Here is an 18436-nt window from a genome sequence, read left to right as displayed (position 1 = left end):
TGGCAATCTATGGCTCTGTCTTACTGCCTCTCACTCAGAATCCCAAGTAATTCATTACCTCTGTCTGAGGGATGAAGAGGAACACACAATACCCCACAGCTTGAGTCGCTGATGTAACCCTAAATCCCAGGGTAGGGGCACTGTGTCTTGAATCCCTAACTGCGGGTCTCTGGCGTTGCCCGGACACAAGGGCTCTGCTTCACCCTAGTACACAGTCACATTGCAGAAGTGTGTATGCCCAGCGGGGGTAACGCTTCTTCACCCACAGGCTGGATTCCATTGGGTCAGAGCTCAACCCCAAGGAAGGTGAAGACAAAGAGGAGCAAAGCTACCTACTTGCTGGTTAGAAGAGTCCGATTTTTAATGTTTTCAAGATAAAATGGCTCCTGTTTCATGACGCCAGTAGACACATTTAAAGTGATCACTGGAAAACCACTCTGGTGTGTCCAACTGTCCATTATGTTTTTTATTGTTGCTGGCAAAATAACTGTACTCTGGTCATCTATGCCCTGTTTTAAAAAATCACCACAAAGGCAGGTAAGGTTATCCGTGAAACATTTTGAAGTAGCAATCTCCAAAAAGAAACTCGGTAGCTATTCTCTTCCTCATTTATGTAGTAGTCCTGCAGTGGGTGATACTCTGGGGCAAATTTAGAACTCTGTTTATATATGAATGGTTCTTTAATTCATTAATTCAATAAATATTAACACATATTTATTGATCTAACATGTTCCATGCTCTGTTCTGGGCACTGGGAATATAGTGAAGACTAAAGACACTACCCATGACCTAAGGGAGTTCTACAACAAGACAAAGTTGTTTTCCTGTGGAACTGCCATTCACCCATGGCCTCCCAGTCTTTTCCTGTATCATACAAAACAACTCAGCAAGAATGTGTCAGAAAGTAGGACAATTACCATTTGAAAATGCCTCCATAGATCATCTTGCTCAGCGTTTGAGTAGGAAAATGTCTTCAAGTATGACTGTAAAAATAGAAAAGTTAAGGTTAAAATAAATAGCATGCCAATGGAATTTATGTTTACTGCCATCCAGGTAACGACTATTTTGCAAACTCACCTTGAGTGCACTGACAAATAAATGCTCATTCAAGAAACAAGAAAGCATCCGGGCCATAGACGCTCCCTAGGACAAAAGAAGCTGTCCATTATTTGAACAAAATTCAATATCCACATACTGACACATTCCATATTTATAAGCAATATTCTGAGCTGTGCTCCTGATTGCATTTTGCATTTTAGTTGAATGTTTGAATTATTTTGGAATGTGCTAACAAAATAATAGGCTGTCACTAATTCAGAGGTAAAAGGTAAGCAGATGTCCTACATGTAAAGAGTACAGAGTACATAAAATTTTTTAAAATTGAGATCTTTACATAGCAAGAATAAATTTCCACCAAGCAAAAGGGTTCACCTTAAAAGTAGCAAGTTGTTAAAGTCTATGGTTGATGGATCCAAGCATTAATATTGGCTTGATGGATATTTGCAAGGTGAGAATTAATTTAATCATGTTTTCTGATACCTATGTATTGAATTAAAATAAGGTTATTTTCATAAAATGTTTTAAGTTGTATGATGATATAGGACCCTTAGAATCCATTTTATGCAACTTTCTACCAGAGTACATAACCAAAGGAAATTTCTAACTGCTTTTACCTTGCTGTAAGTAAATACGTCAAAGAGTTCCTGTATTTCACTTGTTTTGAAATTTTCCACCTTCATGGCCACAGCTCTAGTCACCAGGGCATGATCTTCTCTGAGGATATTATGTAAAATGTTAGAAAAAAAGATCTCATTCTATAAAGGAAAAGATGGAGGCACATTAACTCCTGAGGTGTCACAGAAGACCAAAATTCTATGGCCCTAAAATACTTTCAAAAACTGATATTGAAGAGGGAGAAAGTTCAGTAATTGAGAAGTGTCTTTGAATTGAAATATGGCAAATAAAGTCAGGATTCCTTGAATAACAAAACCATAACATAATTTCCTTCCCATTTGTATCCTTTTTCATTTCAGTTTTTAAAAAGTCAATTACAAAGTTAATGTGGTTTCCAAAAGCCACCTACATTTCCCACAAGGAGGTCCATGGCCATCTTGAGAGGGCCTTCCTTAAGGTGGTTTTAATTATCTAAAATTTCATCAGTAATTTTATCAATAACTCCTTAAAATTAATCAGTGTCTCTTTCATGAATATTTACAAACCAAAAGCATGCCAGATCTACAAATTCACAAAGATGCTGATGTAATAATTTAAAATTGAAAATAAATCCATAAAATGGATATTACAGTTTATGGCTCATGCATTAAGATAAGGCAATTTATTATATTTTAATGAAAACCATAGGACTCTTTAAAAGACTAGCTCTCTCTCAGACACATGATAAGGGCAATTTCTCCCTGAAGTAAAGCTAGAAGAAAAATCAGTTTATAGCCAGAGAGTCTTGTGATGAAGAGCTAGAGCAAAGACCAGTGGAGAAGTTATACCGGCACACGTTCATAGCCTGGAGAGCCGGGTGAACCCCTCATGATCCGCGGGAACCCTCAAGTCCCTACTGACTATCTTTGGGATCTGCAAGTTGACTCTCTCACCCTTTGACAGCGTCAGATTTTCAAAACGTGTTTCACTTCCATTTGCCAATGTTCTCATCAATCCCTTTCTATTAGCACATTATTTTTAGGCTAGTAATACCATTGATTAGGCCATTATCAAACTCTGCTTTTCCGGAAATGAGAAAGCCTATCATTTAGAGCAATACATCTCAAATTTTAACATGAATAAGGATCACCAGGGGATTTTGTCAAAATCATGTTCTGATTCAGTTGGTTTGGGTTGGAGCCTGTATTTCTAATAAACTACCCAATGATGCTGATGCTCCTAGTTTAAGAATCACACCGAGTAGCAAGGATTTGGAGGAGTCATCTGCATAGGTCTGATCCTACTCAGTAAGCATGGATTTTATTAGCTCAACACTCAAGGCTTTTTGAGAGTGTCTCACTGGTGACCTATAAGCACAATGTAGAAAATAGAGAAAATAAAATCACCCATAATATCGCACCCTAAGGTCACCACCATTAAAATGTTAGTGTAGTTCTTTTTCATCCTTTTTCCTATGTACTATTTATTCCCATAGTTGTAAAAACTTTTTATCTTGCTCATTTACTTGTTATAGCATTTTACAATTTTGCTACCTCATCTTTATAATTATCCCTTATAATGGCTGCTGCATTATAAAGAAAACAGAAACATAAATTGAAAGAAAATAAACCAAAATTTAATAGTGATTATCTCAGAGTAATCAAACCACAGATGATTTTCTTCTTTTCAAAGTACAGCAGATAAAACTTTTGCAAAAGAAAAACCTTAAAATATATAAATACATAGCTGCATAATAACCCATCAGGTCAATGGCCCATAATTGATTTAATCATTTCCCTTTTATTAGCTAGACATTTAAGTTACTTTCAGCTTTTTGCTGTTTTAACCAGTTTTAATGAACGTTTTTGCACATACTGCTACTCCACATTTTGTGGGTCTCCCCTAACCCTATCAGAACAGATTGTCTTTCTTTCTTCTGCCTGCCTGGTACAAGGTTTTATGTAATCTTCGTGATATCACTATAATCATACAAGGTAATTGATGAATGAGGCAAACGCCTCTTCCTCAACACCCTAGAGGTCTTTCTATTCTGGGCCTCCCATAAAGTGATGCTGTCCGTAGCCTGTTTCAGTTCTATTGCAGGGAAATACTACATAAAACATGATGTCAGCTTTAAAAAAACTATCTAGCTACTGCATATAGTGATTAGATAACATGAATCTGTATATTCACCATTACTTTGTCCCACAAGCTGCAATATGTCAGAGAAGGCCTATTAAAATTTCTTCCTTTTTTTTTTTGGAGAGTCTCACTCAGTTGCCCAGGCTGGAGTGCACTGGTGTGGTCATAGCTCGCCGCAGCTTCAATTTCCTAGGCTCTATCAATCCTCTCACTGCAGCCTCCTGAGTAGCTAGGATTACAAGGGTGCAGCACCATGCCCTGCTAATTAAAAAAATTTTAGTAGAGACGAGATTTCACTATGTTGCCCAGGCTGGTCTTAAACTCCTGAGCTTAAGAGATTCTCCCACCTTGGCCTCCCAAAGTGTTGGGATCACAGGCATGAGCCACCACACACAGCATAAAATCTACTCTTATCCTTAGAAATATAACATTATTTATTGTAATAAATTTGTATAGATTATCATGATGATTAAAAATGCAGGATTTGGAGTTAAAGTGCCTGTGTATGAATCCTTCCTCGGCCCTTTAGGAGTTATGTGACTCATCAAAGACCACCAACTTTATCTCTCTGAAACTCAGTTGCCATCTGAAAATGGGTAAAACAACAAGGTCCTCAATGGATTATTATGAGGACTAAATTAATTTTCATGATGTTCCAAGCACAACGGATAGCAAATAGGACATGCTCAATAAGGGTTAACCACTGCAGTGATTACTTATCATTATTTTTATTATTATCCTTCAGAATTGTCCTGAGGATTGAATGAGATAATATAAATAATTCTATTTAAGTACATAAAACTAGTGCCTAGTTAGTGGTAGTTGTCTCAACAGTACCTAGCAGATGCCATTATCATCTGTTGAATGACTGCAAGAACCCATTTTACAAATGAGGAACTAAAGCTCAGAGGTGTTCATCTGCCTGCCTCAGCTTACCATCATAGCAAAGGCAGAGCAACATACGATGGCTGCAGTGCCCATATGTACCTTTTCCCTTCACCAAATCTGCTGCTTTCTTAGATCAGGCAGCAGGAAGGTGGAGGAAAGTCAGTGAGTGGCAATGTCAGGGCCAGAGCTTCAGAGTTCCAGAAAGCCTTCGTCCTTAATGTTCTGACCCCTTGAGCATAATCCATTCATATCAGCTGAAATTAGACCTCAAAATAGAAAAAATTGAAAATCTGTTTCTGCATAAGGGTCTATGATTCTGTTACTCAATTTCAATCACATTACTAGATTAAAAGCAGGTTAAAGTTCTTGATCTCCAAAAATCATTGAAAGGAGAGCTTAAGCTTTTTAAAAACAAAGAACGTGGCAACGTCCTCAGTTGCCAAGATCTGATGCTTTCACTCAGCTCCACAAGCAACTAAGAGATATAGAAAAGAGTGGCTAAGAAACTAATGATAAAAAGAAATAATTAAAAGGTACAAAAAGAGACTAACGTTGTAATCTTAGCTTCAAAAATATGAGGAATATGTTTTTGGCAAGTTTTGCAAGATATTGATAATAACCATTTTAGTTATTATAAGAGGTAACTGAAATTGATGCTCATGATGTATTCTATCTACTTAAGAAAATAGAGTAAATTTCATTGTCTTATGGGAATTAAACTTCTTCCCTTATTTACTCCATCCACAGAGTTAATTTAGGACATACCCAACTGCTTTTAAAAGAAGTTAAAGATGGCATTAACCATGAGCGAATAAAAGTTATGAAAGAGAGATACAAACAATTTTGTAGGCATAGAGTAAGTGGAAAGGACTGTTGGAGACAGCTAAGACAATAAACACATACTATATGCAGATAAAGACACACACACACACACACACACACGATTAGCTTCTTGAGGATAAAAACACTCCAGTGTGTTTTTGCTATAGAGCACAGTGGTTAAAAGCATGGGCTTCGCAGTTGGCGTGACCTGGAATTGAATCTCACTTCTGACATTTAATAACTATGAGAGCTTGAGCAACTTACTTAATGCTTCTATACCTCAGTTTCCTCACGTGTAAAATAGAAATAACAACAGCACTCATATGGTTGGTTTGAGGACTGAGTAAGATGATGTATGTGTAGTGCTCACACTGCCTGGCACTTAAGTTCTAAGTACTCACTGAACGGTAAATACAGTATTATTGTTGTTACCGTCATCCTTGTCATCAGACTAGACCCAGACAGCTGGTTATAAAATCAGGCCTGTCCCAGTTGGGCAAATTACCTTGGGCAAGTCATTTAACCTTTCAGTACTTCAGTCTCCTGATCTATATAATGACGTCCAAACTTTCCTCCAGGACAAGCAGGGCCTGTGTATAGTCCATGGGGAGGAAGAGAGAGGCACTGCGGAGTGACTGGGCTGGGGGCCTTATAGCATGTCTGTAAAGGGCGGGGAGGTGGCATGGAACTCGGGTGTTAAAAGCGTGCACTACATCAGTGCTTGCCAGATGCTGTGATGTCACAAACAGATAAAAAGAGATTTTTTAAAAGGTTTCTGTGGCACTAAGATAGGCTTGTCAACTTTTTTTTCCTGCCAAACTATCGACCAAAACAAGTACCATCTACCTACCAATGATTATCAATTTTCATAAAAAAAGGAAAGCTTACTTCCAAAATAATAGGAAGAATATCATCTTAGAATCTCCTTCAGAATGAATAGATTTAGCCTGTGAAGAAGATCCGGCAAGTAGAGATAGCATTTCAATATTAATAAATCCTTTGAATGAGTGAAGGTAGGGAGGAGAAAAGAGGTCAGTAATCCAGCCTTGGAACAACTGGGAGCTGAGATGAGACGGGGACCAGCAAAGAGAGGCAGGAAGGAGCAATCCTGAGGACCAGAGAGGTTACAGGAGACAGAAGAGAGGAGGGGAAGAAGATGCAAACCAAGAAAGGACCTCTGGTTTATAAAAGAAGTGAGATTTATATCAAAAGATAACGTTAACTCTAAACATTTAGATATCTAAATCAAATCAATTTGGTTTTATCATGGCATTCTAAAAGCACTACATAATTACTCTAAATAAATTAAATATCAGAAGTAAAACCTACAGTTGAAAGAATTAGATTTTCACATGGATATATTTCTTTCAATATTATTATTTACTCAAATTAGCAAAACAATATCAGCAATAATATTAAATATGAAGTAGCATATTACTTATCATAAAAGTCACACACTGCTGTTACAGTTGCTTTAAAATATAGTCTAGGTTGGGTGCGGTAGCTCACGCCTGTAATCCCAGCACTTTGGGAGGCCGAGGCTGGTGGATCCCTTGAGTCCAGGAGTTTGAGACCAGTCTGGGCAACATGGCGAAACCCCGTCTCTACAAACAATACAAAAATGATCTAGGCATGGTGGCACACGCCTGTAGTCCCAGCTATTTGGAAGGCTGAGGTGGGAGGACTGCTTGAGCCCAGGAGGTCGAGACTGCATTGAGTCAAGATCATGCCACCACACTCCAGTTTGGGTGACAGAGCGAGACCCTGTCTCCAGCCTAGGTGACAGAGCAAGACCTAGACTATATATATATAGTCTATATAGCAGGACTAAGAAATATATGTAGTAGGAATAAGTGAAAATAATCTTAGGCAGTCATTTAAAATCTTTTTTAAAAAGATCTAATGATTTGTAGAAATACTCAGGATTATGAAGTAGAAATATGAATATGTAGAAATATGAAGTAGAATATGAAGTAAAAAAAGCAATACAAAATTTTATGTAATTCCCACCTTCAAAAACATTTACAATAGATAAAAAGCCTGGAATTTAAAAAAAATATCAAAAAGCTAACACAAATTATTTTTGGTATTATAGGTAATTTATTATTTCTTGTATTTTCTTGTATTTTATACATTTTCAAGAATGAATATGCATTACTTTTATAATTAGGAGAAAAATGTTAAATAAACTTAGTAAACATACTTACTCTTGGGAGTTTAGGATTAAAGTAGTTAATTACTTCAAACTCAAAATAAGATGCAAAACCCTCGTTGAGCCAGATATTGTTCCACCAATTCATGGTAACCAAGTTTCCAAACCACTTTTGGAAATGAGAAGAAAAAAAGAGCTTTCTTAAATTTAATTTTTAAGTTATATTCATTGTAATTGCATGTTAAGTAAATGTAAGGTCAAAAGACATAATTAAAATTTATTTGCCATCAATAACAAAACTTGAAGACAGGACACCAAAAAAGCAAGTTGTTGTTTTCACATAAGGAGATATTAGTCATGCATTTCTCAGAAATATTCCATGTTCAATTATTAAAAGCAATTTTTGTTTTAAAACTGCAATGTTTAAACATAAGGTCAGCTAGAATAGCATTTCTTAAACTGTCCACTTGGCCCAAAAGTTGTTTTTAGTTCCATAAAACAGAAGCCCTGAATGCTGACTTGCCACCTACTAATTCTAGCACCTTATACTCTAAGTAGGCTGCAACTGGATTTTACTTTAAGCAGTTGTTTATATTTTAAGAAAATAAGTTGATCTGTGCCATGTACAAATCACTCAAGTAATCATACGTTATGCAATATGGCTCAGCTGTAATTATTTTCTGTTTGAACTGAACAGAAAAAAAAAAAACAGTGTCAAATGGATGATGAACAGGATTAGGAAAGAAAAACAATGATTTCCAAACTAACAAACGCAAGCCCTGGTATTTCACCAAATTCTTATAACAGCTATAATTACTAATAGCCTGTATTGCAAAACAATGTGTAACTTAGGCTATAATAGAAAATGACACTTCGGGTGACTTAATAAAACTTGTGATTGTGTGTGTTTTACTGTGCACCAGGGTATTAATCAATCCTAGTAAACTGCTCTTTTCCAAAACTTCTTATGGAGCCACATTACGAAGATAACATTGTTGAAATTATTTCTTTCTTAACAGACTTGTATTAATGGTGCAGACACTGAAATGCAGATATGAAAATCTTCATCAAATTAAACAGCTAAACTTCTAAAATCCCAATGCAAAAGCAAATAGATCTGATTAAATGAATTGTCATTTACACAACCATTGGGAATGCAGCTCAAGGGTTAATTATTGCCACCTTGCTAATCTATTACCTGTATCCATTTAACCTCTCTCCAACAACAGCAACAACAACTAGAAATTTATAACAATCTGCTGATGAAATGTGGGTATCTTTCAGTGATCCTTTTGAATAGCCCTTATTTTAGGTGAAATGAAAATAAAATACTCCTGTGTCTGCATGGTTTAACTTTTCCTGAAGAGGACTTTGTGGAGCAAACTTAATTGTTGGATGTAAATACCCAGCCCTTAGCCAAACTGTACAGTCTCCTCCCTATGATCTGTCACCAGTAGCTCAAATCCACCCTGAATCTGAGTCTTCCCCATTTTTACTCACTGTCATACTTTGAGATGTTTTTCTTTTTAAAATATGGTATATGGCAGGGTCTTACTGGGGTTTTTATGCTACTTTGGTAGCGCACCTGGAGAATAACTTCACGTGAAATAAAAAGAACATTTTACCACATGCCTGGTGTCCAATCTCGTGGGAGACAACATAGGAGATCAGAGTCTTTTTTTCTGTCAGTTGATCTTTTGGTTCCAACAACAATCCTGATTCATCAAATATCATTAGTCCCCAGTTTTCCATTGCATGGTTGTCAAAACTAGGCAAGGCAATTATATCTAAGTGGATTTAAATGGAGGAGAAAATAAAATAATCTTTTCCAAAAAATGGGATTTTTAAAATATCTCAAAATGAAATCATAAAATTACCAAAAAATTCAAGGGAATATTTATAACCTGAAGGGAGAGAAGGCTTTTTAAAGACTAATGCCAAAGACAAAAGCCAGCAAATAAATTATTTTCACTATGTTAACATAAAATATTCTTGATAAAGGACTTGTATTCAAATACACAAAGAATGCTTACAACTTAGCAGTAAAGAAACAGACAACCCAACTACAAAATGGACAAAAGATCTGAACATACACCTCACTAAAGAAGATATATAAATGGCAAATACACATATGAAAAGATGCTCAACATCAATTGTCATTAGAGAATTTTAAATTAAAACAATGAGATATTACCACACACCTACTAGAATGGCTAAAATCCAAAATACTGGCAACACCAAATGCAGATGAGGATGTGGAGCAACAGGAACTCTCATGCATTGCTCGTGGGGATGCAAAATGGTACAGTCACTATAGGTTGACCATAAGATCTGACAATTACATTCCTTGGAATTAACCCAAATGACCAGAAATCTTATGCCCACCCAAAAACCTGCACACAAATGTTTATAGAAGCTTTATTCATAATTGCTAAAAGTTGGAAGCAATCAAGATGCCCTTAAATAGGCTAATAGATAAACAAACTGCAGTACATCAATACAACAGAGTAGTATTCAGTGATGAGAAATGATGTCTCATGCTAGGAAAAGTTATGGGAAATTTTAAGTGCATGTTGCTAAGTGAAAGAAGCTGGTCTGGGAAAGCTACATACTATGCAATTCCAACTATATGACATTCTGGAATAGGCAAAACTATAAAGATAATAAAAAGATAGGTGGTTGTCAGGGATTCGGGGGAAGCAGGGGAGGATAAATAGATGGAGAACAGGGGATTTTTATGGCAGTGAAACTATTCTGTATGATACTGTAATTGTCAATACTGGTCATTATACAGTTGCCAAAACCCATATTGCTGTACAATGCAAAAACTGAACCCTAAGATAAACTAGGGAGGTTAGTTAATAATAATGTTTCAATATTGTAACAAGTGTACCACACCAATGCAAGATGTTGACAACAGGAGAAAGGAGGGAGAAGAAAGGAAAGAGAGAATATATGGGAACTCTCTGTATTTTTTGCACAATCTTCCTGTAAACCTTAAACTGCTCTAAAAATAGTCTATTTATATTAAACATTTTAGCCAGGCATGGTGGCTTATGCACATAATCTCAGCACTTTGGGAGGGCTAGGCGGACGGATCACTTGAGATCAGGAGTTCAAGACCAGCCTGGCTAACATAGTGAAACCCTGTCTCTACTACAAATAGAAAAATTAGCTGGGCATGGTGGTGCGCACCTGTAATCCCAGCTACTGGAGAGGCTGAGGCAGGAGAATCACTTGAACTTAGGAGGCGGAGGTGTCAGTAAGGGGGGATTGCACCACTGCACTCTAGGCTGGGTGATAGAGTGAGATGCCGTCTCAAAAAATGAATACATAAAAATAAATACTTTAGTTCACCAAAATACACTATAAACAAATTTGAAAGGCAAATAATAATCTAGGGAAAAATATTTAAAGCATATACCACAAGCGATTAGACAACTTTTCAATATTTAAACAACTCTGACAAACAGAGAAAAAGCCAAACGTGAACAATGCACCAAAGAAATACTTCAAACAGCCAAAAATCTTATTTAAAATGTTCATCATTAATTATCAAAAATTGAAAATTAAAATGATATATCTTTAAAATACATAGGAGTCTAATAATTATTATTGGTATAGGCATAGGAAATCTGGCATATAGCCTACAGGGAAAGTGTCAATTGGCACGATGATAACCCAAACACCTAGCTCTACCAGTCACTATAATATTTTGACATTCAGTCCAACTTTTGACTTGAGAGTGAATTAAAATGATAGCAACATGAGAAAAAATACTGTTCTATATAAGGGGTACATGAACACAGTTCATATAATCTTTGATTCTAAAGTTTAGAATTCATTGAGCAAGCTACAAGAAAATTAGCTAAGAGAACAACACAGGAGAAATAAACCAAATCGTTTTTCACCCAACTCACCTCCTCAGAGAGGAGGGTAAGACTATGGCATATGTGGGAAATGCTGGTAGGGGAGGCATTTGTTTTGTTTTGTTTTGTTGTTTGTGACTCAGCAAAGAGTTAAAGCAATTAAGAAACATTAGTTATCTTTCTCCTAAAAACCCAATAATAGAGGAATTCTGTATTTTAATCACCTATCAATAAAAATAAGGTTTTCATTGAGTACCTCCTATGGGCGCTCATAGGGTAACATCAGTTGAGATGCTATGAAGGTTACAAAGAAAGTATCAAATGTATCCCTGATGTCCAGGAATTAATAATCTGGTCAGAATTTAAGTGGAATTACTGAACTAGTCACATGTATTTATTTCCTCCATCCCACAAAAAGTTTACTGTTGACCACCTGACTGCCATAGGTTCTAGAGGCACAAAGAAAAAGACCCTTCAGATCCTAACTCCGAGGTCTAATGAGGGAGATAATTAAAATACAATTGGTCAAGAGTTCAGATGGTGGAATATGCAGGATACTGTGGAAGTGTGAGAAAAGAAGTCAGGGAAGGCTTCCTGGATGAGGAGGCACTGAGTTGAGAAACAGAATTGAATTAACCAGTGGATAGAAGCCATTTCAGGATGTGCAAACTGCATGTGTAAGAGCCTGGAGGAGACAAGAGGAAGGTGAATGCATAGGAGTGAGCAGAGACAGTGCTAGAGCATCCTTCCCACTCAGGAACTGCCAAAAGCCCTGAGAAGTTGGTAAGAGAAGCACCTTTATAAAGACATGGTACTGACTTTGGACTTAACCCTCAGGGAAATGGGAGGTCACACAGAGGTTTTACAGAGAACAGTAACATGATCAGATTTTCTCTGGAAAGATCCTTCTGGTTTCATATGAAGGATGACTTGGAGGGAATGTGGAGAAGCTATGAGAGTACAGCTGTGGTGGAGATGATGATGAAAACTAGGGAGAACTAGGGGGACAGTAAGAAGTGAGTGGATGGATAGATGTAGGGGATGATAAGGTGACTAATTAGATAGAGGGTGTGCTTCAAGGGGACAGGATGTCAAGGATGACTCTGGACTTCTCATCTAAATAAATACAAATAGAACTTTTCTTGCCAAGACAAGGGGCATCTTGGGAGCCTCCAGCCCCAGAAATGCCAGGAGCTTGGTCTCCATGCCTGAGCTCCTGCTGCCTCCAACTCCCTGAGTGATAGGTGTTTCCTCCAGGATTTCTGAATGGGCCGAGGCTGGTTTCCATCCCTTCATTCCCCATTCCTCCTTAGCCAGAATGCTCAAGCTGCAGAGACCCTGGCTTCCTGGGGTTCAGAAGGCTCAAGCTCCCAAATATTTACTCCCTACCTTCTTCCACTATCTGCCAGTATAGGCAGAGCATACTTTTTCCAAGTCTTCAACTAACATGTCAGAAGAACAAAATACATTTACATGATACTTTCAATTTAGAGAAAAAACAATGAACAACTTTCTGAGCTGAGTGGCTCATACAATTTTAAGAACATACCACACAGATCTATGAAAGGTTAAAAATTTACATATTTCCTTAAGGATCATATTATATTCACATATGATTCCAATTTTATATGATGAAAATTCATAGTTGGGACCACTAAGTCCTAATTCAATGATTCACAGCTAATGGATATTTAAAAAAAAAAAACTTACTAAAGGGAACTGAAGTAACTTCTGAAAGCCCACTAGCTAAAGTGATCCAGACTCAGCTCTGCAGACTTGCAGTATGAGAGAAAAGGCCTGAACACAAAAGAGAAAGTAGGGTCTAGAGGACTGGAGGCTGCCATTGAGTAGCCAGGAGAGACCTAAAAAGTCCGAGAGCTCTTCAGCAGCTGCTGAGCACATGGCTCTGTACAGAGAAAGAGCAGGTGGGCCTCTGTGTGTTTCAGAAGGTATAAGGCATAGGTCAGGAGGCTAACTCCAAAACAGCAGCTAAATGGTGATGGTGAATCCTTATGGGTTTGTCTGTGTATCTTGAGGCCTCAACCAAGGGCCCAAATAACAGGAAACCAAATGCACTGAAAGGAAAAGATTACCTCACCTGTTTTTGGAAGAGAGTAACTGATATTAAACAAATCCTCCAGAAAAGAGAAGATGGGACCTGTGATGTTCAAAGCAAAGTCTGCACTTCCATTTGCAATTGCATCTTTCCGGGCCCAGATGCGTATCTAAATCAAAACAGTTAAGCAGTGATTAGGAAAACCAGTAGTGATTTTGGAAAGAGGTAGTCTGCTTGCTCCAATTCCCTGCTGCTGAACCAAAGTCTTACCTTTTCAGAAGAAGCTGCATAATAAAATGCTTGCATGCTTACATGTCCTGAGAAAACCCCTGAAGGCTGTTCACTAAGTTATGAACAGTGATTCCCCCGAAAGTGTGTTATTTCAATCTTTGACAATAGCATGTACAATCTGGAATCATAAAACAACCCCTGGAATGGGTTGTACCAGCATCTACCCCTACAGTAAGTGTAGACTCTATAGGCATTTTGTGCACTTTGGGCCCTTGCTTCCCATTTCAGGATATATTACTAATGATCTAAAACAGAATTGCACTGTGAGTGGGGGTTATATAGTATGGTACATATTAAGCATATTTAAATCATGCACATTTAAAATTGTTTAGCAGTTAGAACATTAATAGTCCTACTTTACTTACAAAATTTGAAATAAGGTTAATTCTCCTAATTTAAAAAAGTTCATCAAATGTCTCATAATTTTAAAACTGTCAAAGCAAGTGAATTATAATTCTCTTGTTTTTCTATTGCCAAATGACACTTCCACTTTAGCAAGTAAAAGGAAATCTCTGCCATGTTTTGTCCGTTTTGTGTGACCACACTATTGTTTGTGTAATTGGAGCTTATTTGTGTGATTTTGTGAGTAATATCCTATTGTTTTAACATTAATTATTACTATAAATTGAAAGTATTGTAAACTCTAAAAAAAAAAAGGCAAATAATTTTTAATAGAATTGCCAGCATTAATGTTAAAGAACATGCATAAAACTTAAAGATCTTGGAATGAAAGTTACCAAGTGAGATAATTAAAATATTTGTCCTGTTGTGAATGAAGTTAATTTAAGAAAGAATGCTCTGCAAAACATTAGAGAAAATGCTAAGGAAATGAAAGAATCACAGTATTTACAGATTTGTGCCCTCCAAGAACATATTCGTCTTACTTTGCTTTTATTTCTGCTTAAAAGTATTTCTAGAATTATGTAAATTCTGAACTACTTACATGTTTCTTATGTTTATTCTCATGCCACACATTAACCACACTTTCCATTTCATGAAATCTTTATCTGTTACTTAATGAGAAATTTGTAAATGGGCTGGACTCTATTCCAAGTGTACATTTTTGTTCCTCTGCAGAGTATATAATGGACCCATTAACTTTGTAAAGCTGAGCTGTAGCCAAATGTTCACATTCCACTGATAGACTCATGCCAAACTTCAGTGTGCTGGCTAAGAACATGACTTTCTTAGGTATGCTCCATTTCCTTGTTGTTTCTATGGCAGCTGGCATCCTTTTCGGGGTGATCTTTCACAGATAAATCGATATCATCCCGCTACAAGAATTGTTGACTGTGCAGCAGCACTGACCACAGCAAGGCACTTGAGATAATGGATGCCGAGGAATCACCTTCGGTCTGTCATTACCTATGGGAGCCCATTCCTCCTTACCAAGCTCAAAGCACGTACTTCCAAATCATGCCTGAGCAGATTTAAAAATATAAGCCATGCACGTTTAACTTGGCCAGTGTTATATTTGTAGATGACAAGGATCCACTAGTAATTATTCAATAGGAAAATCAGACTGGAGCCAACAGCCTAGGAAGATAACAAGCTGTCATTTGCATCTAACACAGTATTATTAATTCATTAAGTTAGGAGGAGCTTTGAGAATCGCTCAGCCAACACAATATTACTAATTCATCACTAGGTTAGGAGTTGTAAAGGAGGAGTAGCTTTGAGTAATTCTCCCCTGATGAGGGGCTTGGCTCACCCACAGCTTCCTTTTCTCCACATGTCAATGGTGCAAGCCTGGAAGATCTTGGGCCCAGGAGAGTATGTTAGCGAGCTATAGGGCCTGATTTTTCTCAGCTTGATGAAGTCTACATGTCTAGAAAGAACTGGGCCTAAGGCCCGCTATAATAGGGAGTGAACCAGCATATAAAGCACTGCCAGCATAACCTCCATATTTTCCTAAAGGATTATTATAAAGGGGGTAATTGGGTGAAAACCAGCTATTTCAGGACAGAGTGCTGACTTTACACAACTCAGAAAAAGTGTTGCATGCTCCACAACTGAAGAACATGGCAGTTCAGCTTCTGGATAGGTATGGGGACAAGAGTGACTTTATTTTAAATGCTAATTCACTATGTAACTTCTGACTAACCTTGAGTCTGAGAGTGCCTCTAAATGTCTAGTTAATGTGTTAACTCATTATGTAGAAACACCTATTCATTGTAAGTTTCCTTCAAAACCACCCTTGTTGTTCTGGAAATCATAGGCTGTGATGTGGCCAACTACATATTCCTTCCAGAGCATGTATGCTTTTCCCCCAAGATATAAGCCCTGGGTCTGGAGAGTTACAGAGCAAAGATCTACTTGTCTTGCGGCCACCCAATACCATGCTTCTGTCTTTAAGTTCCCCTAAGAAAACATTCCAAACCAACAAACTAGATTTGTCTGCCTCCTTCCTCAGTTTCTCAGCTCCTTCTGCATTTGGGGGTCGCTTTGTTTTTATGGCCATTTCACAGAACAATAGGGATAATATTTTAACCTGCATACACCATTTCAGCCATAGCAGTTGTTCCTGGCTGTTGTCTGTTTTGACTCGTTGATGCCTGGCCATGCTGGTTGCTAACTGTTTTGAGTATCACCCAAGCTTCAAGACACCATTAACCCTGGGCTAAGTACACATCACATACTAAACCCAAACATCAAGGTGCCACTGCAGCAGTGCTCCCCATTCTCTCCTGTCTTCTGCAAAAGCAGAAACACACTGGGAAGAGGGGGCACAGACCTTGCCTTGAGGAGTGGGCTTAATATGGACTCTTTCCATGAAAACCTATCCAAAGAATGGCAGTAGGAAATGTTATATCCCATTCTGCAAAGCCACACTAAGAACTTTTACAGGGCTTGGGACAGAGAACTAGGAAGCGATTTGGGGATATGCAGCCATAACCACTGGATGCAGAAAGAATAGATGAATAATCTGCAGCCAGTACACTCTCCCTTACCTGCAGAATCTTCCTCACTCACCTCCTTGCCCCTTTCCGTTCTGTTGACGTGGTCATAGTCACATATAACAAATGCGACTAAGTAAGTTGGCATGTGGGGCGTAGTGGAAAAGGTTGTAACAGTCCATTTGCTTCCATTCACATCTTCTTTTTCAGACTGACCTAGAGAATTTTATTTTAGTTCAAATCACAGCAAATCTAAGCAATTACATGTCTTTGAAATAATTCGTCAAGTCAATTGTCACCCAGCGACTCCTTTCCAGCTATTCCTCATAGTCTAGCAGTTCAGATTTCTCCACCTACTCCTAAGCTATCCAAAACTACATTAGGAAAATCTCAGAACAGCATCTTGGGCCTGAATCAGCATTTTGAATGATATAGGCTTGATTGAGGGCCAAATCCACGAGCACTATAAACTCAGCCCCCAATCTGCCTCCTTTCTCTCCCACCTAATTCTATTGTTTTCTAGTCCAGCCCATTTCTCACAACACTTAATCTAGAGCTGCCCAGGCCCCAAGGTAGGTCAACAAGGTGCAATTCTACTCCTCTCAGGTTTCAAACTAAGACTTTAGTGGAAGCAATCTGGGGCCTTTAAAGCTGAAATCACAAACTCAAATGCCTACAAGGGCCAGGCACTCGATGTGAAATGGGTTGGTGTACGCTAATAGAGAGTGGTGAGGATCATCTGAGAAGAGGCTGCAGGAGGCAGCCAACCTCCTGCTGGAGACAGCAAGACTTGTTGACCTGGGAACCTGCCTTTAGATGACAATTGTGGAGGCTAAATTCCCTTTTCAACTAAAGTCCTGAGACTTAAAGGCTCTTCTCAAATGTCACTGATCACTGCCACGTAAGAGCTGTAGGTCCAGTGTTGTTAGAACTTCTAAGTTTTCACATTTAAATTTTTATGTAAAATCTCTGGATATTTTTAAGTTGGAAACTGATTTAATCAAAAGAAAAAAAGGCACATGAGCCAACTGAAACACAGCTGTGCACCAGATTCAGACTAAGCCCACCAGCTTGTTATACTAATGATCAACAGTTGAAGCCCAAACTAAGTGGCAGGCAGACTGCCTATTTATAAGAACAGTGTAATATCCTCAGCTTCTTATACCAAAGGAATCAGGATTTACCATCTCCAAGATGTGGATGCTGACACATATCCCAGGTGACTGCTCTACCTAATTATAGTAGACTGTAATTATAATACATCATAATACACTGCCTAGAAAAGCTACTGGTATAAATGTGATTACAAAGCTTATATAGATAGACAGCTAGATATAGACAGAAAGCATTACTTACCTAGCTTTGGCATGTTGGAAAGGGCCACGTAACTTGGATGATGAATCATTGTAATATTAAAAGTTGCCTTCAGAGCTGGCTCATCAAAACAAGGGAAAACATACCTGGCAAATGTTGGTTCCAGCTGGGACGCTAACAGGGCCCTGAAATACATTTTGGGGAAATTTTTATTTATTTTTATTTCAACCCAGTGGAATAAAAAAAACATTGAGAGATGATGGCTTGTAAGTTAGCCTGGTGTGTTAGGGGAAATTTCCTCTCATCTTCCTCACTGCCCATCCCATCACACCAACACACTCCAATTATCATG

General features: G+C 37.9%; 1 protein-coding gene across 1 annotated transcript in view; it reads right to left on the bottom strand.

Moving 5' to 3' along the window:
* LVRN (laeverin) overlaps window positions 1–18436 on the bottom strand; it is a 65448-nt gene that overhangs the window by 26016 nt on the left and 20996 nt on the right. Inside the window, exons 2-10 of the mRNA XM_001149181.8 lie at window positions 18127–18269; window positions 16847–16986; window positions 13625–13751; window positions 9290–9444; window positions 7713–7826; window positions 1674–1814; window positions 1078–1143; window positions 918–983; window positions 337–509 (exon numbers count right to left, since the gene is read on the bottom strand). Coding sequence (XP_001149181.4) covers window positions 337–509; window positions 918–983; window positions 1078–1143; window positions 1674–1814; window positions 7713–7826; window positions 9290–9444; window positions 13625–13751; window positions 16847–16986; window positions 18127–18269 — 1125 coding nt within the window. The remainder of the gene's footprint in view (window positions 1–336; window positions 510–917; window positions 984–1077; window positions 1144–1673; window positions 1815–7712; window positions 7827–9289; window positions 9445–13624; window positions 13752–16846; window positions 16987–18126; window positions 18270–18436) is intronic.

Source organism: Pan troglodytes, chromosome 4, assembly GCF_028858775.2.
Source record: "Pan troglodytes isolate AG18354 chromosome 4, NHGRI_mPanTro3-v2.0_pri, whole genome shotgun sequence".
NCBI classification, from domain to species: domain Eukaryota; kingdom Metazoa; phylum Chordata; class Mammalia; order Primates; family Hominidae; genus Pan; species Pan troglodytes.
This window is presented reverse-complemented; position numbering and strand designations above follow the sequence as displayed.